Source organism: Hyperolius riggenbachi, chromosome 10 (assembly GCF_040937935.1).
Source record: "Hyperolius riggenbachi isolate aHypRig1 chromosome 10, aHypRig1.pri, whole genome shotgun sequence".
NCBI classification, from domain to species: Eukaryota; Metazoa; Chordata; class Amphibia; order Anura; family Hyperoliidae; genus Hyperolius; species Hyperolius riggenbachi.
In genome coordinates, this window is record NC_090655.1 from 244,884,043 (window position 1) to 244,908,207 (window position 24,165).

Consider the following 24,165-nt stretch of genomic DNA (forward strand, 5'->3'; position numbering starts at 1 on the left):
CAAACTTTGGACACTAGAGGTCACCAGAGGATAAGGAATGAATGAAATGGAGTATAAACATAAAAGAACTGTAAAACGGGAGATGTGCAATTAATTTAATGAAGAAACTGTGAAAATTATGAGTGACGTTATTTTAATTTTCATTTTATGATGTAGAGACATTGTAATTTTTGATTTATTGTGTTTTATATATTGCATGATGGAATTGTGAAAAGAATTAACTTCCTAGGGATTGCCCCCTAATTTTTAATCTTTAAAATGTTTTTTTTTTTTTAATATGAGATGGAAGGTGTAATTATACTTATAACACTGGCGAAGTGTTTTCCTATATACAATAGGCCGAGCGCCACGCATACTTGTGAAGGCGACTTCAATGACGTATAGGGAACTAAAATAATCTGAGTTGGAACGCGGAAGCGTCCACCTTGAGACGCATGGCGCCGGTTAAACCGGAAGGTGCGTGACGTCACCGGAAGTCATTTGGCGCCTGTAGTGGCGAGCGTTAGACGGAGCCAGGGAGCAATTGCGAAGGAGGTAATCAAGTCTTTTAAAATGTATATATATGTTGTGCTAGCCTACCTGCTCCTGTTTATCCCCTGAAGACGGCATTTGCCGAAACTAGTCGGGACAGGAGCGGGCAGCACGGACACAGGTTCGAGTTGAGGGGCCATAGTACCGCTTTGGGTGGGAAGCGATACCAGCCAGGGAGGGTCCTAAGTGGATTAGGACCCTCTCAAAGTAAGTGCCTATCCTCGAAATGCCTGTAATTGCCTATTTATCCAGTAATAAACGTTTGTATACATTCCACTAAAAGCCTCCCTGTCTGTTCTATTTGCACACTGAGTGCATACAGGTGGAGGAGTGGAGAAACATATATTTTACCTAGAAGAGTAGATCTGCGCTGTGTTTACTTTACATTATTGACTGTTTGGATGCGAGGATTCGTCCACACACGGCAGCATTGTACTCATAAATAATTGGGGCGCCACGGACACGGTTATTATCTTTGAAAAGTCCCCACAAAAAGACCCTACCACTAACAAGAATCCTATTTTACGCGCAGTTCCCATTTTGTCCACAAGATGGACTCCTAATTTCACGTGTAACAGGAACACTGCATGGATTCCAGGGTGGAACGCACAGACCGGAAGCTTTGAGAGCAAGACCGGAAGTAAGTAGGAGCCATTTCTGGCACATGCGGCGGAGGAGGTAATAACATAATTTCATTTCTATTTACAGCCAGTAATCGCCCTGTGTCCCCTTCTGCGTGACCTCCCTGCCTGACCAAGGGAAATGTCTCCTGTATCTTCTTATATACTCACCCTAATGTGATTTCCTTCCCAGGAGCCAATCTGCACACAGCAATGGGGATTCTATCATTACGGACCCCCCATCCCTCGCCTGGGTCCCCCGTCCTCCGCTCTCCTCCTGCTTTAAAGAGTTACGTCGCTGGCTGCATTGTAAGAGGCAACGGGCGGGATCACTCACCTCTTCCTCGTTAAGCGTGCGCTCCACTGACGACACTTCCTGTGGCGTAGCAGGAAGTGACGTCAGTGGAGCGCACGCTGGAACGAGGAAGAGGTGAGTGATCCCGCCCGTTGCCCCTTACAATGCAGCCAGCGACGTAACTCTTTAAAGCAGGAGGGGAGCGGAGGACGGGGGACCCAGGCGAGGGAGGGGGGGGGGGGGGTCCGACCCCCCTCCCCGCCGCTAGGCACAATACCCTCTTCCTGCCCGCTATCCCCTCCAGCTCGGGCGGCCCCCCCACACCCACGGGGCGGGTGCCGCCCCTCCAGAAGTGCCGCCTGAGGCAAATGTTTCACCCCGCCTCATGGGCGGGCCGGCCCTGCCCCCCACACTCCCCCAAGTGTTCTCCATCACTGCCTGACCCAGGGGAATGTCTCCTGTATCTTCTTATATACACACCCTAATGTGATATCCTTCCCAGGAGCCAATCTGCACCCAGCAATGAAAGTAATAGCAGCCCAATTATTTTTGCACCTTGCAGTACAGCATACATGTGTGCTGTACAGACTGTGTATAACTGAGCATGCCCGGCTTCTCTGTCATCTCCCCTGTAATTATTTGCAACCACCTGTGTCCTGCAATTAAACCATTATTTCTTCCTTCCGGGGGTGGGGTGGGGGCTCACTCAGAGCAATGGGGGTTTCTAGCATTATTCACCCACACTTCCACCATGTGTCCTCCGTTTGATTTCCTTTCCAGGAGCCAATCTGCACACAGCTTCTATCATATAGCTTCCACGTCTTCCATCATTACTGCCCCCTGTTTATCTTCCATCATCATTAGCTCTCAAGTATCTTTCATTATTACTGCCCCATGTACCATGACTCATCATTAGCCCAATCCATGGAGTGGCAGGAGTTTCTAAGACAGTTCCTGCAGTAGTACTTGCCTGAGAGCTGTTCTCACCATAGGGGAGGCAGTGTGAATGTTAGGGGGAGTCTATGATTTGCAGTTAAGCCGCTGGTGTATGTGTACATTTATCTATAATATGTGAGAAGAATGAGTGGTGACTGTATCATTATGAGTGTCAGGTTCCTATAAGGTGTCAGGATGTCTATTTCTCCATGCAGGAGTGGCAGTATATAGACGGATACAAGGACATCATGATGGAGAATCAGCTGCCCCTCACATTGCTGGGTAAGAGGAGACTTTCTGATAAACACATAGAAATAATAGCCTGTTTTTATTTGTCACCACTGTCTTTATTTGGTTGGCGAAAACATTGCATTTACCATCCGTTTGAACCAGTCAATAATTATAACCTCCCCTGTACAAGGATGGACATTTTACTGCCAGCCAGAGCAGAGGTTTTACCAGGCAGACTTAAGGTGGCCATACATCTAGCGATGAGGGGCAGATTCGAGCAAGAGACAAATTTCTGTGTGATCGAATCTGATTAGAGATAGATCTGTCAGCTGCTCATACACCGCAGGCCAATTGCCGATCGATTTCACCCGATTAATTGTTTTCCTGCCTTGTGACGCAGCAAGCTCCGGTCAGATGCAGCCCCCTCATGTAAAATATGCCCCTCGGTGCTCTATACTTTACCTGCTCCAGGCGCCATCCGCTTACACGCACTCCAGGTGGTTGCTGGCATATAAGTGGGAAAACTGGGTGGCCCCTGAGTCGGCTACAGGCCCCACTGGTCTCCCCCCCCCCCCCCCCCCTTGACCCCAAAGGCCCTGCAGAGTATTCAGCAGTGCGATGAACTTACCTGTCTTGATTGTTCCTCCATCAGTCCGTGTGCTTCTTTCTTCATCTCCACTGGCCACCTCTTCTCCATGACTGGGCAGCATGTTACCTGTGTACATACATGTCCCCGGGTAATGGACAAGAGGCACCGGTGAGGATGAATATTGAAACACATGTACCGATGGCGCCTGCTGGACAGGGGAGTTCACTCCACTGCCGAATATCCACTATTCACTTGGGATGGGGAAGTAGTGGAGGAAAAGGCTAATACTATTGCAAAGGCTCACAAACAAAGGGAGACACTTTTTGTTGCTTACTGTGCAATGGTTGCCCCATGTAATATTTGCCCAGTGGGTTATTAGATCCAGCTCTAGCTAGAGTCTAGCTGAATGAAGCCCCCACCTACCTAGTTTACTGCCTTACAGCTTCTCCCTCCCTCCTCAGCTGTTCTGTGGCCACAGTAACTTACCCACCCCAACTAAAGAGGGTGGTGATACCTTTACCCATTCGTCCTGGAGCCTTTACAACACGAGATCAGCGGTACGCTCATCTGTGCTTCTCTGCTGAGGGATCCTCTGGCTCCGCCTTCTCCTCCCTCCTGAACTGCTGTGGCTGTATTACATGTACCCGGTGTTCCAGCAGCCATTATCCCACCACCAACACCATAGAGTTTCAGTGACAGGCAGATTTGCATTTCTCCTCTGTGCTGCAGGCGATCTGCAGCAGATAAGACAGATTCCACAGCAGAGAAGCCCCGAGCAGCATGCTGCTGACGGGAGCATGCTTAGGCAGTGTGGTGGGTGCAGCGCCTCCAGGTAATATGAGCACAGATAGGGAGGGTGAGTTATTCTGGCCACAACAGTTGTAGGGAAGGGGGAGGGACATTGTAATGCTCTGTCCATCCCCTCACAGGTATAAATAAATGCCACAACTATTTTTACTGCATGTGTCGCCAGTGTAATAACATGTTGCTTTTATTCTTAATTCACCGACCGGCTCTAACCACAGCAGCTTTTTCAGTGGATGCACAATATTTAAGGATGTTTTAGTCATAGGTAATTTATTTCTCCAGCACAACAGCACAGATGTTATTACCGCACTGTTAGGCTCTATTCCCACTAGAATTGAGAATGGACATTTTTTTGTCTGTTTTGCACGCATCACTAAATGGACAGTGAACGTCTCCTATTTTATAAATAGTTTACACTTGTCACTGTGCGGGGGATCCGCGGGATATGTTGCAGTAAGCGAATCACACTTCTGTGTAGTCCGCGGTAATCTCAGGCAGGCAAATGCTGCATCTGTCCCTACGCCAGTCGTTGCCGCTCACTCCCTGTACACTTGAAAGTAGCTGATGATACACATCGGGCTGCAAAAGACCAATGGGAATCCGCAGCAATGGGGAGAATTCTAATTGGTTTATGGGGGACTAATGAAAATGATCCCTGTTGCTAATGAGAATTGGCCTGAAGCAGCCTATGGAGAGCCCCATGCTTCTTCCGGCCTCCGGGCGAAGTACAGAGAGGTGCCAGGCGGTGGCGGGACAGGTGAGGGGTGATTACTTCGGACAGCAGGCGGCCGCGGTGCGGATGTAAAATGGATGGTAGCGCATCTGCTTACCAAACGTGCTTACCATGTCCATTTTGCATCCGCTCTAGTGGGAACACCGCCTTAGTGAATTGAGCCCAATGTATTCATTGCATGTATGTCCCTTGGATTGAGGAAAACCATAGAATGCCATCTGTATGGCCACATTATTACTCTGATCACTTATGCTTGTTTGTACATCACACACATTATCCAGCATCTCCTGATAAGAATGGTATTGCCAGATGTCAGGACAGATCTGCAGGAAGAGCAGCTGAATGAGTGAGGTAACATTTGTTCTCCTGTAGGGCTCACGGTGCATAGGGAGAGCAGCACCACCAGGATGTATAAATGTAGAATATCTCATAAATGAGCACATTTTCTCCCTTATACACTGGCAGCTAGATTTACTTTACAACAGAATGCTCCATCTAGATCCCCCCCCTAATGTAATAAACACAAAGAAATCATGTATTCAGTCAGTGTGTGTGTTTTCTACAGATGGTTCCAGTAACAGAAACTCACCAGAGAGATGTACAGGTCCTCTTTACTCCCAGGATTGTACACAGGAAGACCACCCTATACTTCACCCTGATCAGGTAGGTGGAACTGAGGGTGGAATATGCTTAAGAGGTTGTATCAGATTATAAATTCATGAGTGTTTTTTGTAGGAGCAAACCTGTGAGCAAAATAAAGCTAGAAGTTACTTGTGCTCTCCACCCAAAATGTTTCCAGCCGGGTGGGGCAAGAAGTAGTAGCCGAGTGTGGCAGGAATAGGAAATACAGGGCTGGTCCTTCCATAGTGGCAAACTGGCCAGCTGATGGGCCCTCCAGGTCTCTCCCCAATTTATGCACCTCAAAGCCCCCTGGAGCCCCTGCAGAGTATAAATGTGCTCCACTGCTGCTAGTACCCCCTGCTCAGATGCCTGTGTGCTTCCCCCCCCCCCCTTCCCTCAGATGCCAGTAGTAGGCCGCCTCTGTGCTCCCTCTAGAACAGGGCTTTTCAACCTTTTCACTAATTGTACCACTTTTATCGCCTGAACATTTTCAAGTACCACCAGTGTGCCTGCGCAGTAGATTGGATGCAATGGGGCTTGGCTGTTTCTGCTGGAGCCTGAATGAATGGAGAACAGCTACTGCGCATGCGCACACACCGGCAAGGAGAACTTTGGGGCTCCCAGCACTAGATCCCCTCTAATGAGAAAAAATGGGAAAGCCTCTTTAGGATTCAAAGACCCCCCACCTATCCCCTGAGGTAAGTACCCTGAACTATGCCACAGAGCAGCACAGCAAGGAGAGAGGGAGGGGGAGCCAAACTTTGTGGAGGCAGGACAGGACCAGAACAAGTGGCATGTGGTCAAATAAAGTGGCAGGCAAACCTGGTGTGTACCACCTGGCGTACCACAGGTTGAAAAGCCCTGCTTTAGAATGTAAATTCAACACTAGTGGCTAAACCTGATGACCCTTTCCTGTTCTTTGAGCCGCGCTTGCAACGTCATGTAGCCGCGCATGAGCAACATGAAAAGTAGGCTCTCATTGGTTCTCCCCCTCCTGTGCTGTGTATGCAGAGTTGTGCAGCGGAGCCTTCCTACTGGAGGCCAGGGATGGCTCCTCCTCTCTACGACGTGGAACCCTCTTCTCCATGGGCATGCTGCCATACAAGCAAGAGAGCAGCATAGTGTACATGTGTGAGTGAGGTCCACACATGCTGAGTAACAAGCTGCTTGGAGGAAAAAAGCACTGCTCTGCTCTACTGGGCATGTGCGGATCGTATTCAAGCATGCTCAGTGCGGCCCCGCTCATACATGCGTGAGGGTGTGACCACGAGAACATTTTCAAAATCTTCTATCGAGTTTGTTCAGAGGGACATTGCAATGGAGCGGAGAGCTCAACAAGGATTGGGGAAGCCTCTGGACTATCCACAGGCTTCACATTACTGGGGTAACTAACTTTTTGATCACTTCAAGTATACTCTCTCTGGCATTTCTGTGCAATAAGTGGTTCAATTTGTTTTCATAAAATTTTTGCCTGTAACTTATCCAAATGTTTCAAGCAAGCGTCTAGTATACATTTGGAGTATAATTAACATTTCAAACACAAATCCCTGTCTAAAAATACATTTTTGATTAACCTCTTGAGCGGTATGCCCGACACTGTGTCAGGCAAGGAATTTTTGCTGAAAGCAGGATGCCCGACACAGTGTCGGGCGTTCTGCTCAGGAGGTTTCCATAGCTACAGGAGCCCCACAGTATTAGCTAGGTAGATGCAGGGGCTCCTGTACATGATAGGCAGCATAAGTTATTACAGGCATAGTGGTCCCCCCCCCTCCCCCCGATTTTACCCCCCCCCCCCCAATCCCCCGTCAGACGTCACATGACTTCAGCCCCCATCCTCCGCATACCGGAAGATATGCAGAGCTGTGCAGGGAGACTGTAGCGTTCGCTGGAACGAGGCTTGGTATGTATCCAGCGGCTGCATCGGGGGATTAGAGGGGGGGGGATCGGGGGGGGGGGGACTATGCCTGTAATTACTTATGCTGCCTATCATGTACAGGAGCCCCTGCACCTACCTAGCTAATACTGTGGGGCTTCTGTACTTAGCTAGCCTATTCTGGGGGACATCTAACCAGGCTTTCCTGGAGGCACCTACCTAGTCTATCCTGGGGGTACCTACCTACCTAGCCTATCCTGTGGGGGGGCACATACCTAGCCAATCCTGGGGAACACATACCTAGCCTATTCTGGGGGACATCTAACCAGGCTTTCCTGGAGGCACCTACCTAGTCTATCCTGGGGGTACCTACCTACCTAGCCTATCCTGTGGGGGGGCACATACCTAGCCAATCCTGGGGAACACATACCTAGCCTATCCTGGGGGACACCTAACCAGCCTATCCTGGGGGACACCTAACCAGCCTATCCTGGGGACACCTAACCAGCCTATCCTGGGGACACCTAACCAGCCTATCCTGGGGACACCTAACCAGCCTATCTCGGGGAACACTTACCTAGCCTATCCTGGGGGACACCTAACCAGCCTATCCTGGGGGACACCTAACCAGCCTATCCTGGGGGACACCTAACCAGCCTATCCTGGGGGACACCTAACCAGCCTATCCTGGGGGACACCTAACCAGCCTATCCTGGGGGACACCTAACCAGCCTATCCTGGGGGACACCTAACCAGCCTATCCTAGGGGACACCTAACCAGCCTATCTCGGGGAACACTTCCATAGCCTATCCTGGGGGACACCTAACCAGCCTATCCTGGGGGACACCTAACCGGCCTATCCTGGGGGACACCTAACCGGCCTATCCTGGGGGACACGTAACCGGCCTATCCTGGGGGACACCTAACCGGCCTATCCTGGGGGACACCTAACCGGCCTATCCTGGGGGACACCTAACCGGCCTATCCTGGGGGACACCTAACCGGCCTATCCTGGGGGACACCTAACCGGCCTATCCTGGGGGACACCTAACCGGCCTATCCTGGGGGACACTTACCTAGCCTATCCTGGGGAACACTTACCTAGCCTATCCTGGGGGACACCTAACCAGCCTATCCCGGGGAACACTTATCTAGCCTATCCTGGGGAACACTTACCTAGCCTATCCTGGGGAACACTTACCTAGCCTATCCCGGGGGACACCTGCGCCTAACTAGCCTATCCTGGGAGATACCTGCACCTACTTAGCCTATGCTGAGTGACACCTGTACTTGCCTAGCCTATACTGGGGGACACCTGTACCTAGCTAATTTTATACTGGGGGCGCCTAGACCTGGATACCTACCTTCAATAATTTGGGGGGGATTCCAAAGACAGATGGACACCACGTGGTGGGCAACAAAGGACAGGTAATTTATAAATTCACACACGGGAATACATTTTGACATTGAGGGGGCAGTGGCGAGGCAACGGGTGTGGCTGATTCCCAAGCGATTTCATGTTGAAATTTATCGGGAATCAGTCTGCGGAGTATGGGTAGCTGACCGATCTCTCTCTAATCAGATTTGATTAGAGAAAGATCTGTTTCTTGGTCAAATCTGCCCATTATCTCTAGATGTATGGCCACCTTTACTTTTTGTATTAGTGCAGGTTTAACAGCAGCTGCAGCTTGGAAGTATAAATGATCAGAGATTTTGGGGAGTAATTTTGAAATTTAGTTTAGATTTTGTGTTTCAAGCTTTTATTGGACTCACAATGTACACTAGACCCCTGCTTTACACATGTTGTTAAGTTACAGGAAAAATGGTTATGAAAATTAATTGGATCACTTTTTGCACAGAAATCCAGCAGAAACTGAATGCCGAGGAGGTTAAATCTTCCTGTTCCGGCAGGCCACAATTCTCCCACTCTTCAGCTTTTTGGCAGAAAACATGCACATTTTTTGCATGCAGGTTCCAGAGCTTATGAAAATTGGTATACAAACGCAACTTTTAATGTGAAATACACATGCGAAAAACCACCCTGCCTTAGAACTGCTGGACAAGCCTGACTTGTCCATACTGTTTTCAAGTAATTTTCCATCTTCCATAGCCCCAGTAAGGCTATTGATAATATCTGTGTTTTGTGGTTTTAGTGTGAAGAATGGATTGATGTAAAACTTGAGATTAAAGATGAAGAAGAAGAGACATATGTGAGGAGTGATCAGCAGTCTATGGAGGAGAGTGACATGATGAGGACATATAAAGGGGAAGAAGAAGAGACATATGTGAGGAGTGACCAGCAGTCTATAGAGGAGAGTGACATGATGAGGACATATAAAGAGGAAGAAGAAGAGACATATGTGAGGAGTGACCAGCCATCTATGGAGGAGGGTGACATGATGAGGACATATAAAGAGGAAGAAGAAGAGACATATGTGAGGAGTGACCAGCCATTTATGGAGGAGGGTGACATGATGAGGACTTATAAAGAGGAAGAAGAAGAGACATATGTGAGGAGTGACCACCCATTTATGGAGGAGGGTGACATGATGAGGACATATGAAGAGGAAGAAGAGGAGACTTATGTGAAGAGTGATCAGAAGACTATGGAGAAGAATGATGTGACGAATATCAAAGCAGAAAGATCATCTGTAGATATCTGCACAGGTAAGGAATGAATGCCATATGCTTAACATTTTACATTCTTCTTTGAGTGCAAGATATATAGGGGCTGATGCACAAACCATCGGTAATACTGCTGTGCAAACATAGCGCATGGCAATACTGTATTCATTTTACAGCTGCCTGCAGTACCGCGAGTAATGCTATTAGTGACTGGCAATGGTAGAATCAGCAGATCTTCACATGAGAGAGCACTCTCTAAGGATATAAGATTCCTCTCACTATCCTTTTTACTATACAGACAAACCTATGACAGGAGTCCTCATGCACAGTCTGGACTCCACCACCTCACTGCTCACTACTCACCACAACCAGTGTCTTCCCTCTACCAAGCATGCACACCTCTCATGAGATGTTGCACATCAGCTAGGCCACTCCCACTCTCTGGCTTCTTTCTGAGGGGAGAGAAGAGGAAAATACCAAATGTGCAGATTGTTTGTTGCTCATGTACAGTGAGTGTGATAAATGTTTAGCAAAAATGAAAAGCAGCCTTAACCTCCTCAACGGTATGGACGAATATACACGTCCATCACCGCCGGAGGTCGCCGCTCAGGCCCTGCTGGGCCGATTTTAATGAAACAAAAAGCAGCACACGCAGCCGGCACTTTGCCAGCCGCGTGTGCTGCCTGATCGCCGCCGCTCTGCGGCGATCCGCCGCGAGCAGCGGCGAAAGAGGGTCCCCCCAGCCGCCCGAGCCCTGCGCAGCCGGAACAAAAGTTCCGGCCAGCGCTAAGGGCTGGATCGGAGGCGGCTGCCGTCAGGACGTCGGCTGACGTCCATGACGTCACTCCGCTCGTCGCTATGGCGACGATGTAAGCAAAACAAGGAAGGCTGCTCATTGCGGCCTTCCTTGTTTATTCTAGTCGCCGGAGGCGATCAGAATGACGCTTCCGGAGCGCCCTCTAGTGGGCTTTCATGCAGCCAACTTTCAGTTGGCTGCATGAAACAGTTTTTTTTAATTTAAAAAAAAAACCTCCCGCAGCCGCCCTGGCGATCTTAATAGAACGCCAGGGAGGTTAAAGGGAAGGTTCAGGGAGGGGATTAAAAAAATAAAAATAAATTTCCACTTACCTGGGGCTTCCTCCAGCCCGTGGCAGGCAGGAGGTGCCCTCGCCGCCGCTCCGCAGGCTCCCGGTGGTCTCCGGTGCCCGACCCGACCAGGCCGGCTGCCAGGTCGGGCTCTTCTGCGCTCCATTTCCTGGCACTTCTGCGTCCCACGCCGGCGCGCTGACGTCATCGGACGTCCGCCGGGCTGTACTGCGCATGCGCAGAACTACTGCGCCTGCGCAGTACAGCCCGGCGGACGTCCGATGACGTCAGCGCGCCGGCGTGGGACGCAGAAGTGCCAGGAAATGGAGCGCAGAAGAGCCCGACCTGGCAGCCGGCCTGGCCAGGTCGGGCACCGGAGACCACCGGGAGCCTGCGGAGCGGCGGCGAGGGCACCTCCTGCCTGCCTCGGGCTGGAGGAAGCCCCAGGTAAGTGGAAATTTATTTTTATTTTTTTAATCCCCTCCCTGAACCTTCCCTTTAAAGGACATGCAATGTTATTTAAAACAAAAATCTACTTACCCGAAGCTTCCTCCAGCCCCTGGCAGCCGATATGTTGAAAGAAGTGCAACTCTTCATTTAGCGTTACTACTTTAAACTGTTAATATCAATGGGTATTAACCACCCTGGCGTTCTGATTAAATCGCCAGGGTGGCTGCGGGAGGGTTTTTTTTAAATAAAAAAAAAACTATTTCATGCAGCCAACTGAAAGTTGGCTGCATGAAAGCCCACTAGAGGGCGCTCCGGAGGCGATCTTCCGATCGCCTCCGGCTCCCAGAATAAACAAGGAAGGCCGCAATGAGCGGCCTTCCTTGTTTTGCTTATATCGTCGCCATAGCGACGAGCGGAGTGACGTCATCGACGTCAGCCGACGTCGTGACGTCAGCCGCCTCCGATCCAGCCCTTAGCGCTGGCCGGAACTTTTTGTTCCGGCTACGCTGGGCTCAGGCGGCTGGGGGGACCCTCTTTTGCCGCTGCTCGCGGCGAATCGCCGCAGAGCGGCGGCGATCAGGCAGCACACGTGGCTGGCAAAGTGCCGGCTGCGTGTGCTGCTTTTTATTGCATCAAAATCGGCCCAGCAGGGCCTGAGCGGCAGCCGCTGGCGGTGTTGGACGAGCTGAGCTCGTCCAGACCGCTCAGCTGGTTAAGCCACTGAAAGCTTGCATATATTTGTTTTAGCATATCCCAGGTTGAAATAAACAGAACACGCAGACAAGAGAATTATCACTAAATGTATTCTTGTGATAATGTACAGAGAATATACAAAAATTACATATAAAAAGGATATGATTAAGATGCTTATTGCTAAGATGTCTGCTAACATATTATTATGTCCACCAAAAAATATTGCATGAGATACATTACCAGTTCCTAGAAAACCGTTTAAGCAAGAGCAGCAGCAGCCTAAAAATCTCTCTCTCGTTACCTATTTTTATAGTGTTAAACAGAAAATGAAACTAACTCATCCTGCTAATTAACATATGCGTATGTCATAGCATATTACATCATCAGAAATAATTTCTGGAATGCAATCTGCTTTCACTTTCTCTTTCTAACCTATGAGTCATACTAGGAGACCTCTGCCAAGTATTAGCTAATGTGCTTGCTAAAATATTTCAACTATTGGTTAGGTCATTCTCAGCATGGGAATAAATGAGAATAATTTCACATCATTACACTTTAAGCCAGATACACAAACTGGTTATACAAGTACTGATTATTAATCATTTCAACAGTAATTTAGAGTCTATGACCTAAAAGAAAATCAAAAGATAAAAATTAATGAAATAGGGAAAGAATGCAATGGTATATACTTGACAATGTCCCTCGCTGCAGCTCCGCTTCCATCCGCTGACCCGGGGTCCCCTCCGGTGTAGACTACTGCGCCTGCATGAGAGTCTCTCTAGGTCGCACTGATGTCATGTGGAGTGTTCTGCGCAGAACTACTGCGCCTGCGCAGTACACTCCAGATGATGTCAGCGTGATTGAAATCGGCGCTCGTGCAGGCACAGTAGAGGACGACCTGGCAAGATCGGCTACTACACCGGAGGGGACCTCGGTCCACTGGCTGGGAACGGAGCTGTGGCAAAGGCACAGGACTGCTGCCAGGGGCTGGAAGAAGCCCCAGGTAAGTGGATTTTTGTTTTTTAATTATCTTGGAACCTGAGGTGTAAGAGATATGAAGGCTGCCAAATGTATTTCCTTTTAAACAGTGTAAGTTCCCTGACACCACTATTGATCTTTGTGACATCAGTACTGTCCTAAATCAACATAACCATAAAGTCCCCCCCCCCCCCCTTTTTTTTAAGTCCATGTTCCTTTATTAAGGGTGAACAAGATATATTAATATCGAAAAAAATAGTTTATAGGTTATCTCCACATCCTGATGTACATTTCTATGAATAAATACAGCTAAGTGGGGCTTTAACCCCCTCCTGACCACTTAACGCCGATTGGCATCAAGAGCAGTGGGCAGGGATTAGCAGGAAACACGCATGTGCGATCGCTCCCTGCCGAGACACGGAGCTCCATGTTCAGCCTTCCAGCCACGATCGCGGCTGACAGGCTGTAATATATATATAAAAAGAGCCAGTACTTGTTTGTACAGCTCTGCGAACTCTTGCTGCGCTGTACAGGGGACAGCTCTGTCTCTGAGCTGTCCCCAGGAGAGGCTCAAGAAGTGATCGCTCTCATAGGCTAATGCTTATGGGAACTGATCACACTGATTGGCTGTCAAGGGGGAGGGAGGGAAGGTATATTTTTAAAAAATGACATTATTAAAAAAAAAAAATTAAATTCATTAAAAAAAAGCACATTGCAGCAGCAATCAGATGCCACCCACAGAAAGCTCTGTTGGTGGCAAAAAAAAAAGGAGGGCAGATTCATTTGTGTGCTAAGTTGTATGGCTCTGCAGCAAGCTGTTAAAACTGCAGAGCACTGAATTGTAAAAAATGGCCTGGTCACTAGGGAGGGTGTCTCGCTCACATTTACAGAATAGGATCTGATACAGGAGAATTCCCCTTTTTTAGGGACTCGTCTCCACACCCGGAGATCCCTGTAGAGAAAAGGTGCCTGTTTCAAATTTTAAATGTTTTGTATATAAAAGTTTTTGAGCCAAGTTGTTCATAAATCTCAACGCATTTCGTGAAACATCTATACAGTAGTGTTCACTTCTTCAGAAGAGAATCCTGGCATCATGTGAGTAAAGCTGGTTTCAGAATAAATCTGGGTTCCCATGTGTTCAAATTATGACTGACATTTCGGAAATAGATTGGATCACAATCTGATGGAGTCCAAGCAATTCGGTACCCTTGCTGCCACGTCCACAAGTTTGGCCAGAGTAGTTCAGTTGGATCTGTGAATGTGCATGTCCACGCACCATTATTAGTGGCACCACTACTGATCTTTCTGACATCAGTAGTGTCTGAATCATGCACCTGAAATGAGCATTGATCAGGACGACAGCCAGGGTACTTGCATTGTTCAAAAGGAAATTACCAAAGGCAGCCACCATGTGCCTCTCACCTCATATTCACTTTAATATATTATCATGTTCCTAATAAATGAAGAGGAGATACTGTGCGCCATATGAAAGGCCCATCTCCATTCCTCAGTATAACATCATAGCACCAACAAATAAGGAGGAGATACTGTACATCATATGAAAGGTCCATCTCCATTCCTCAGTATAACATCATAGCACCAACAAATGAGGAGGAGATACTGTACACCATATGAAAGGCCCATCTCCATTCCTCAGTATAACATCATAGCACCAACAAATGAGGAGGCGATAGTGTACACCATATGAAAGGTCCATCTCCATTCCTCAGTATAACCTCATAGTACCAACAAATGAGGAGGAGATACTGTACATCATATGAAAGGCCCATATCCATTCCTCAGTATAACATCATAGTACCAACAAATGAGGAGGAGATACTGTACACCATATGAAAGGCCCATCTCCATTCCTCAGTATAACATCACAGCACCAACAAATGAGGAGGCGATAGTGTACACCATATGAAAGGTCCATCTCCATTCCTCAGTATAACATCATAGTACCAACAAATGAGGAGGAGATACTGTACATCATATGAAAGGCCCATCTCCATTCCTCAGTATAACATCATAGCACCAACAAATGAGGAGGAGATACTGTACACCATATGAAAGGCCCCATCTCCATTCCTCAGTATAACATCATAGTACCAACAAATGAGGAGGAGATACTGTACACCATATGAAAGGCCCATCTCCATTCCTCAGTGTAACATCATAGTACCAACACATGAAGAGGAGATACTGTACACCATATGAAAGGTCCATCTCCATTCCTCAGTATAACATAGTACCAACAAATGAGGAGGAGATACTGTACACCATATGAAAGGACCATCTCCATTCCTCAGTATAACATCATAGTACCAACAAATGAGGAGATACTGTACACCATATGAAAGGTCCATCTCCATTCCTCAGTATAACATCATAGTACCAACAAATGAGGAGGAGATACTGTACCCCATATGAAAGGCCCATCTCCATTCCTCAGTATAACATCATAGCACCAACAAATGAGGAGGCGATAGTGTACACCATATGAAAGGCCCCTCTCCATTCCTCAGTATAACATCATAGTACCAACAAATGAGGGGGAGATACTGTACCCCATATGAAAGGCCCATCTCCATTCCTCAGTATAACATCATAGTACCAACAAATGAGGAGGAGATACTGTGCACCATATGAGAAGCCCATCTCCATTCCTCAGTATAACATCATAGTACCAACAAATGAGGAGGAGATACTGTACACCATATGAGAGGCCCATCTCCATTCCTCAGTATAACATCATAGTACCAACAAATGAGGGGGAGATACTGTACACCATATGAAAGGCCCATCTCCATTCCTCAGTATAACATCATAGTCCCAACAAATGAGGAGGAGATACTGTACACCATATGAGAGGTCCATCTCCATTCCTCAGTATAACATCATAGCACCAATAAATGAGGATGAGTTACTGTACACCATATGAAAGGCCCATCTCCATTCCTCAGAATAACAGCATAGTACCAACAAATGAGGAGGAGATACTGTACACTATATGAAAGGCCCATCTCCATTCCTCAGTATAACATCATAGTCCCAACAAATGAGGAGGAGATACTGTACACTATATGAAAGGCCCATCTCCATTCCTCAGTATAACATCATATCACCAACAAATGAGGAGGAGATACTGTACACCATATGAAAGGCCCATCTCCATTCCTCAGTATAACATCATAGTACCAACAAATGAGGGGGAGATACTGTACACCATATGAAAGGCCCATCTCCATTCCTCAGTATAACTGGAAAACGGATTGGATGGAAGGACCAGTGCAGTGTGGTACCAGCGCTGGATCAGGTGAGATTGTTCTTGAAGCACTGCCACTGCTCTGTTATTAGAGCCAGAAAGAAAGAAGTGTTCTGCAACAACGTCTCTCCAAAAAGTTCAACTTTTATTCAGGACATGTCCACAAATGCATTTGTACTCTATTTGCTTTGTGGACATGTCCTGAATAAAAGTTTAGCTTTTTGGGGAGACGTTGTTGCAGAACACTTCTTTCTTTCTGGTTACTTCGTTGAGCCTTGCCTTGGGTCCAGCACTGCTTTCCAATAGTGCAGTGGAGCGGTTAATCCTCTCTTCACTTCTGTTATTATGCAGGGAGGGATGGGAACCGTAGCTGAGAGAGGGAGGCAAAAAGTCAGGGCCCCCTCCATCCCCTAAGCTGACCTCAGTGTAAACAGAGAGTTCATGGTGGGCATTTTAGGAGCAAAATACAGTAAATGTAGTTTATAGTGGAGTATGTACAGTAACTGCTAGGTCACTTTAGACTCCTCTGATCACTAGGTCTGCTATGAGTGTGTATTATACTGCATAGTCAGTGTGTCTGGTGCAATAAATGTGCAGATAAACTCTTTAAAGCTTATCTGTATGTGGTATTTATGGCATTTGGGTGAGGTCTGGTGTTGGGAATATACAGAGGTCTCAGCTTTCTCCATCTAAAGGTAAACTCTAGACTCAGTGTGTGTAAGTTAAAGAGGAACTCAGTCAGTTATGCATGTCAGCCATGACAGAGGGAGTCATTACTTATGTGCAGTATGAGCCGGGGTTCAATCAGAACTTTGCTATGATGTGTAGTGAGGCCTCTGACATCAGCAGGTAACATGTACTTTCACTCTTCTCCCAGCAGGTGGAGACAATACTGGGAGCAGGTCAGAGGGACACCTTCTTGTACCTCCTCCTTGTAATGTAGAAGATAATGGCGTCACACAGATTCCTCCAGGAATTTCCACCATTCCCTCCAATCATCAGGAAGCTTCTGGAGGGTCACATCCTGTTACCCCAAATATCCCTCCAGGTGTGCACACTGCTAGCAGAGCGAATGATTGGGGTAATTCTCAGGAATCTTCCAGTACGGCAGATACTATAACAGGTGAAGGCAACAAGAAACATTCATGTCTGGTTTGTGATAAATGTTTTACATCTTACTCGGGCCTTGTTAAGCACCAAAGAAGTCACAAAGAGCACCAGCCTTTTTCATGTTCAGAGTGTGGGAAACGTTTCCATCGTTTTAAATTATTTCATCGTCACCAGAGAAGCCATGGAGACCACTGGCCTTATTTGTGTTCAGAATGTGGGAAAAAATTCTCTTGTGGCGCAAGCCTTCGGAAGCACCGGAGGACTCACACGGGAGAGTGTCCTTACGCCTGTTCAGAGTGTGGGAAAAAATTCTCTGCTAGCTCAAACCTTCAGACGCACCAGATGACTCACACAGGGGAGCGTCCTTACTCATGTTCAGAGTGTGGGAAAACATTCTCTTGCAGCTCAAACCTTTGGAGGCACCAGAGGACTCACACAGGAGAGCGTCCTTACTCTTGTTCAGAGTGTGGGAAAAAATTCTGTTCTAAATCATACCTTCAGTTTCACTTGAAAACTCACACTGGAGAGAGTTCTTATTCATGTTCAGAGTGTGGACGAAACTTCTCTTGTAATACAAGACTTCAACTTCACCTGAAAATCCACACTGGGGAGCGTCCTTATTCATGTTTAGAATGTGGCAAACATTTTCCTTCTATTTCACAGCTTGAGTTGCACCATAGAACACACACAGGAGAGTATCCTTACTTATGTTCAGAGTGTGGGAAAAAATTCTCTACTAGCTCAAAGCTTCGAAGGCACCAGAGGACACACACAGGAGAGTGTCCTTACTCATGTTCAGAGTGTGGGAAAAAATTCTCTACTAGCACAAGCCTTCGGACGCACCAGATGACTCACACAGGAGAGCGTCCTTACTCATGTCCAGAGTGTGGGAAAAAATTCCCTTGTAGCTCAAATGTTCGAAAACACAAGCGGACTCACACAGGAGAGCGTCCTTACTCATGTTCAGAGTGTGGGAAAAAATTCTCTACTAGCACAAGCCTTCGGATGCACCAGATGACTCACACAGGAGAGCGTCCTTACTCATGTTCAGAGTGTGGGAAAAAATTCTCTAGAGGCTCAAGCCTTCACAGGCACCAGAGAGTACACACAGAAGAGCGTCCTTACTCATGTTCAGAGTGTGAAAAATGCTTTACTCGTAAAGGGCATCTAGTTTCACATTATAAGACACACTCCAGGTAACCTTTATAAAATAATTTTCAGGAAAGATGTGGGCACCTAACACTAGATTTGTAATGTTTTGAGCTCCCCACAGGAAGAAGTCTCACAGCAGGCCTATAAAACCTTCTCTATACTTTGTGTGACCAGTACGCCTAGAAAGAAATGTCAGCTAGCAACACCTCTTGTCTCCCTAGGATCAGCAGTGCAATGTGGGTGATGGATCTGTATTGCTGTCTCCTCTGTTAGCTGCTCCAGCAGTCAGTGGTCACTGCTCTCCCCTCAGAGCAGACAGTATGGCACAAATCACACACATCTGCCTGTTACTTCTGCTGTCATACAGGCTGCAAACTCTGCACAAATCCCCCAGAGAAATTACTTTAGTGTGTGCCCAAATGTGACTCTCCTCTTCTACAAAGACTTTAGGAGAGCCGGCTGTATGGAGAGCCAGTGTCAGAGTTCCCCATTGTGCTGCAGGCGGCAGAGGGAGGCACTACTCTGCTGTGTGATGTAATGAGTCAGAGTCTTCTAAAGCCACACAGAGAGGAGCCGTGTATGTGGCTGATCCTGGGAGCGGACAGCTGTTGAAAGCTCACATTTCCAGGCACATTTCTCACACACAGCGTACTGAAGGGGTTATTAGCTTTCTTTTTACCATATATCCTCCACTATAAGCCGATCCCATGTATAAGCCAATCCCCAATATTTCACCCTCTTCAGCTGGAATGTTTTCCTGACTCAGAAAGGTAACGGCTACATTTAGGGACCAGGATGGTTTAACAGCTGCATTGCCAGTTGCAGCCATTAACCCCTTGTCATACCCAAATGTTGCCATTAACTTTTCTCATCCCCAAATGCAGCAATTATGCCCCTCTCTTTAATGTGGCCAGTATCTCCCCTTCCTCCCTTGTAAATCAATGTGGCCACCATCCAGTACCCTCCAGCATAGAAACAGCCTCAAAAGCCCCCCCACACAGAATAATAGGGGGTCCAGCATGGAAACAGCCTCCCAGCCCCCACACAGAATATCATGGAGTCCAGCATAGAAACAGCCTCCCAGCTCCAACACACAGAATAACAGGGAGTGCAGCATAGAAACAGCCTCCCAGCCCCCCACACACAGAATAACAGGGGGTCCAGCATAGAAAGAGCCTCCTAGCCCCCCCCCCCCCACACACACACACACAGAATAACAGGGAGTGCAGCATAGAAACAGCCTCCCAGCCCCCACACACAGAATAACAGGGGGTCCAGCATAGAAAGAGCCTCCTAGCCCCCCCCCCACACACACACACAGAATAACAGGGAGTGCAGCATAGAAACAGCCTCCCAGCCCCCACACACAGAATAACAGGGGGTCCAGCATAGAAAGAGCCTCCTAGCCCCCACACACACAGAATAACAGGGGGCCCAGCATAGAAACAGCCTCCTATCCCCCACACACAGCATAACAGGGGCCAGCATAGAAACCGCCTCCCAGCCCCCACATACAGAGAATAACAGGTCAAGCCATCAGGCCTTAAATCCAGGTCGAGACCCAGTCTGATCTCTATGTTGGACTGTTGCTACACCCTAGGTTGGATACGGGTGGTGACTGGTTGACTCCCTGGTGGAATACTGATCTGGGTTGCAGCTGCAAGGTATTTCACATTGCTTAGGTCAAGCATAGGGACAACCTCCCAGCCCCCCCCCCCCCCCCCCCCCCCACATCCAGCTTTTTGTAGTTTGCTGTTACATTCCTCCCTGTGGGGGTCTTACAGCAGCAGAAATTAGGAGCTTGTCACAGAGCTGGGGTCAGTATTGAAGTATATTTATTTAGCAAGATGGGCTTTAGACAGGAGGGTCTTGCTGTATCTTGTATGTGAGGAGCTTCATCAGATCTAATGTCCTCAGTGTACAGTGCAGGTTATTCCTTATTTCCTGCAAAGGTTGTGTTTCCCTTCATTGCTGTTCTCTCTTTTCCTTACTGTAAGCTTTGTTGTATTAGTATTTGTATTACATTACTTTGTTGTGCTTCTAAATGAAAAAGATGAAAAAAATGTATTAAACGCACAAAACCAGATCTGTGTTGTACTTTTGTTTCTAAATGTTTTCATTGATTTGTGTGATGGATCCGCCCCCAGCCATGCCCTGCAGAGAAATATCCATCACGCAGAGCACAAGTGAGGCGGAACATAACCATTGGGGGAGGGGCTTCAGCAGGTAATTTCTGCACACAGATACAGCTGGCCAGGAATGTGATAGGCTGGTGTGTGTATATGTATCAGTCACTGCCACTCGGACAAGAAGGCACCAGGTTTACACACTTGACAATGAATAACTGCTGACAGCAATTCACCTCACACAACAATACTCATGCTAGCTACACACAATGCAATTTTCTGACAGATTTATTGTCAGATCGACTATTTCCAATATGTCTGATTTGATTTCCGATCGATTTCCCATAGAAGTGAACAGAAAATCAATCAGACTTGTTGGAAATAGTTGATCTGACAGTAAATCTGTCAGAAAATTGCATTGTGTGTACCTAGCATTACAGATCTAAAGTAGCTTTCTCCTATAGAGGCAGAATTCCGTACTTCTCCTGCTAGAGCTGGGAGGAGTTAGTGATAAGATTGGCATCGGTTTTATTTAGACATAGACAATCTATTACCTGAAAAACTGTTATTATGGAGCACATAATGTGCAAAATAAAAGAATACATTGTGAAAATCGAAATGTGGAAAGGGTCACTGTGTGTCGCTGCCAATAATCACTGATGGTCTGTTGAAAAAAAGCTAAAAAATAAAAATTGCATAATTCCATCCTGGCCAAAATGAACTTCATATAGTGAGCAAATTTATAAATGGTAAGATGTCAAAAATTCTGCTAGAGAAGGAGCAGAGAAAGAAGAGAGAGAAAGAAACATGAGGCATGCTGGGAGGAGATGATGAGAGAGGAAAGAAACATGAGGCATGCTGGGGGAGATGAGAGCGCGAGAGAGAGAAAGAAACATGAGGCATGCTGGGGGAGATGAGAGAGAGATAACGCAAAATTGTATACTCACCTTCGGTAATTTTCCTTTCCTTTAGAGGTCCATGGCAGCCTTACTACGGGGTTAATCCCGCCCCTTAACCCCTACAGGGGTATAAATTTGTAGCCCTTCCCACTCTCAGGTGCTTTTTTGCTAGTCCATCACTGACTGAATTAACTAGGGTGGGACCTCCGTAGGCTGCCATAGACCTCGAAAGGAAAGGAAAATTACCGAAGGTGAGTATACAATTTTCCGTTTTCCTTTCCATTTCCATGGCAGCCTTACTACGGGGATTTCTATAGATTAAAATAAAATGGAGGGCAAGTTATGCATCAAACAAAAAAAGTTTAATCCGTAACATAAGTAACAGAACATAAATTGTACATTACTTTCAAATATATGCTTGAAATTTGTAGTACGGTTAACAGAGTTTAGTATCTTTAATGGCAGATAAGACTCCCCTACCGAACTCTACCGTTGATAGCTCCCCTGGATGTACTCTATAGTGGGACATGAACGTGTTCTCCGACGTCCAATTTGCAGCCCTGCAGATAACCTCTGGAGACACTTTCACCAATGCAGCCCAAGAGGAAGCGATTGACCGAGTAGAATGGGCTGTGACCTCCTGAGGTGGTGTAACCCCCCTGATTCTGTATGCAGTCCTGATAGCCCTGACCAACCATGTGGCTATGGTCCTGGTTGTCGCCGGGTGACCCTTTTTATAGCCATTAGGGATCACGAACAATCTTCTAGTTAGGCGGAACTCACTTGTGCGTTCTATATAGTTCTTTAGAAGTAATGGAACATCCAGAGCGTTAGGAGATTCAAGATTGATGTCTGAAAAGGATGGTAGATTCCATTCCTGGTTGAAGCGGAATTGTGTGGCCACCTTTGGAATAAACTCGTCCACTGGTCTAAGGGTTACGCGATCCGGGAAGAACTGTATTCGGTGGGTCACAACTAAGTGCCTGCAACTCAGACACCCTCCTTGCCGAGGAAATAGCCGTTAGGAGGACTATTTTGAGAGTGAGGTTGAATATGGAACACTCCTGCAGGGGTTCAAAAGGTGCTCCAGCCAGACCTTTCAGCACCAGGGGTAAATCCCACTGAGGGTACCAGTTCCTCCTAGGTGGTCTAATCTTTACAACGGCCTGCATGAACTGGACTACCAGAGGTTTCACGGCCCACCTGTGATGCGTGAGCGCTGATATTGCTGATATTTGCGTTTTAATAGTACTGTAGGCGAGTTCTAAGTTTAGTCCCCTTTGCAGGAAGTCTAAAATATTATTGACTAATGGTGGAAATATTCAGCGCCTTTTCCTCCAGAAACAGCAGGAAACGCTTCCAAGTCCTATGAAATGTACTGTTGGTGGTTGGTTTCCTGGACCTTAGTAAAGTGTCTATTACCTCAGCTGAGCAGCCTAGTTCCCGTAGTCTCCCTCTCTCAGCCTCCATGCCGTCAAATTGAGTATTTGCGGGTGAGGATGAATTAATCGGTTCTGTGTTAAGAGGTCTTTTACACAAGGCAGAGTGATCGGTGTCGTGGTAGATAGTTTCTGTAGCAACGGGAACCATGGTCTGCGGGGCCAGTAGGGGGCTATCTTGATTACTATTGCCTGTTCCTGTTGTACCTTCCTCAAAACCCTGTGTATCAATGGGATTGGCGGGAAGATGTATGCCATGTGAAAGTTCCAAGGGAGCGAGAGAGCGTCCCAACCCGCTGCTTGCGGGTATCTGCACCTCGAGAAGACAGTCTGGCACTTGGTGTTCCATGGGGTGGCCATTAAGTCGGCTTGGGGAACTCCCCATGCTTTGCAGATGTTTGGTATACTTCCTCCTTGAGACTCCACTCCTTGTTGTCTATCCAGGAGCGACTTAACGAGTCTGCCACCTGATTCCTCACTCCCGGTATGTGCACCGCCTGTAAATGTAGCAGGTTTTGTTGATCCCATTCCATTACTGGTTCTAACTCCCTGAGAAGCGTACGGCTGCGAGTGCCCCCCTGATTCTGGATGTATGCTACGGCGGTGGTGTTGTCCATCCTCAGCAATACTCTCCTGCCTCTGATTCTGCTGGCAAAGTATTTGAGGGCTTCGAACGCTGCCCTCATCTCCAGGATATTGGCTGGGACCTGTGCCACGTTCTGTTCCCATCTGCTCTGAGCGTAGTGGCATTCCGTATGGGCACCCCAGCCCCAAAGGCTGGCATCTGAGGTTATGATGACTGGTGGTTCCATGATCAGTTGATGGTGATTCATGAGATTCTGTGTGCACAGCCACCATGTCAACTTCTGTTTGGTGTGTGGCAAGATTAATATCTGCTGATGATAATCGACCCCGGTCCATTGATCGAGGAACGTTTTCTGCAGGTGCCTCATGTTCCAACGTGCCCATTTCACCATGGGAATTACCGATGTCAGGGTTCCCAGTACTACTAGACACTGTCTTGCCGATAGGTATGTTACCTCCTTGACTTCCGTCACCATTGAAATTATCCTTGCCACCTTCTGTTCTGGCAATGATACCG

At 47.4% G+C, this 24,165-nt stretch overlaps 1 protein-coding gene across 5 annotated transcripts; it reads left to right on the forward strand.

The window, feature by feature from the left end:
- Positions 1-289: 289 nt before the first annotated feature.
- Positions 290-20,668, forward strand: LOC137535098 (oocyte zinc finger protein XlCOF6-like). 5 transcript variants are annotated; one of them, XM_068256897.1, is made up of 5 exons: positions 290-1,209; positions 2,598-2,664; positions 5,308-5,405; positions 9,391-9,904; positions 17,215-20,668. In XM_068256897.1, exons 2-5 carry the CDS (start codon positions 2,631-2,633, stop codon positions 18,645-18,647), a joined length of 2,079 nt encoding a protein of 692 aa, XP_068112998.1. In that variant the 5' UTR covers positions 290-1,209; positions 2,598-2,630; the 3' UTR covers positions 18,648-20,668. The 5 variants fall into 5 exon arrangements, with proteins under 5 accessions (XP_068112998.1, XP_068112999.1, XP_068112997.1 ...); XM_068256898.1 differs by having other exon boundaries at positions 290-1,171; XM_068256896.1 differs by lacking the exon at positions 290-1,209 and having other exon boundaries at positions 2,150-2,664.
- The last annotated feature ends 3,497 nt before the right edge of the window (positions 20,669-24,165 follow it).

Coding starts and splice junctions, on each gene's coding strand:
- LOC137535098 (XM_068256894.1), top strand. CDS start 5,229: ATGCTCCATCTAGATCCCCCCCCTAATGTAATAAACACAAAGAAATCA. Junction 5,406..9,390: donor CTATACTTCACCCTGATCAG/GTAGGTGGAACT, acceptor TTGTGGTTTTAG/TGTGAAGAATGGATTGATGT. Junction 9,905..17,214: donor ATCTGTAGATATCTGCACAG/GTAAGGAATGAA, acceptor CTCTTCTCCCAG/CAGGTGGAGACAATACTGGG.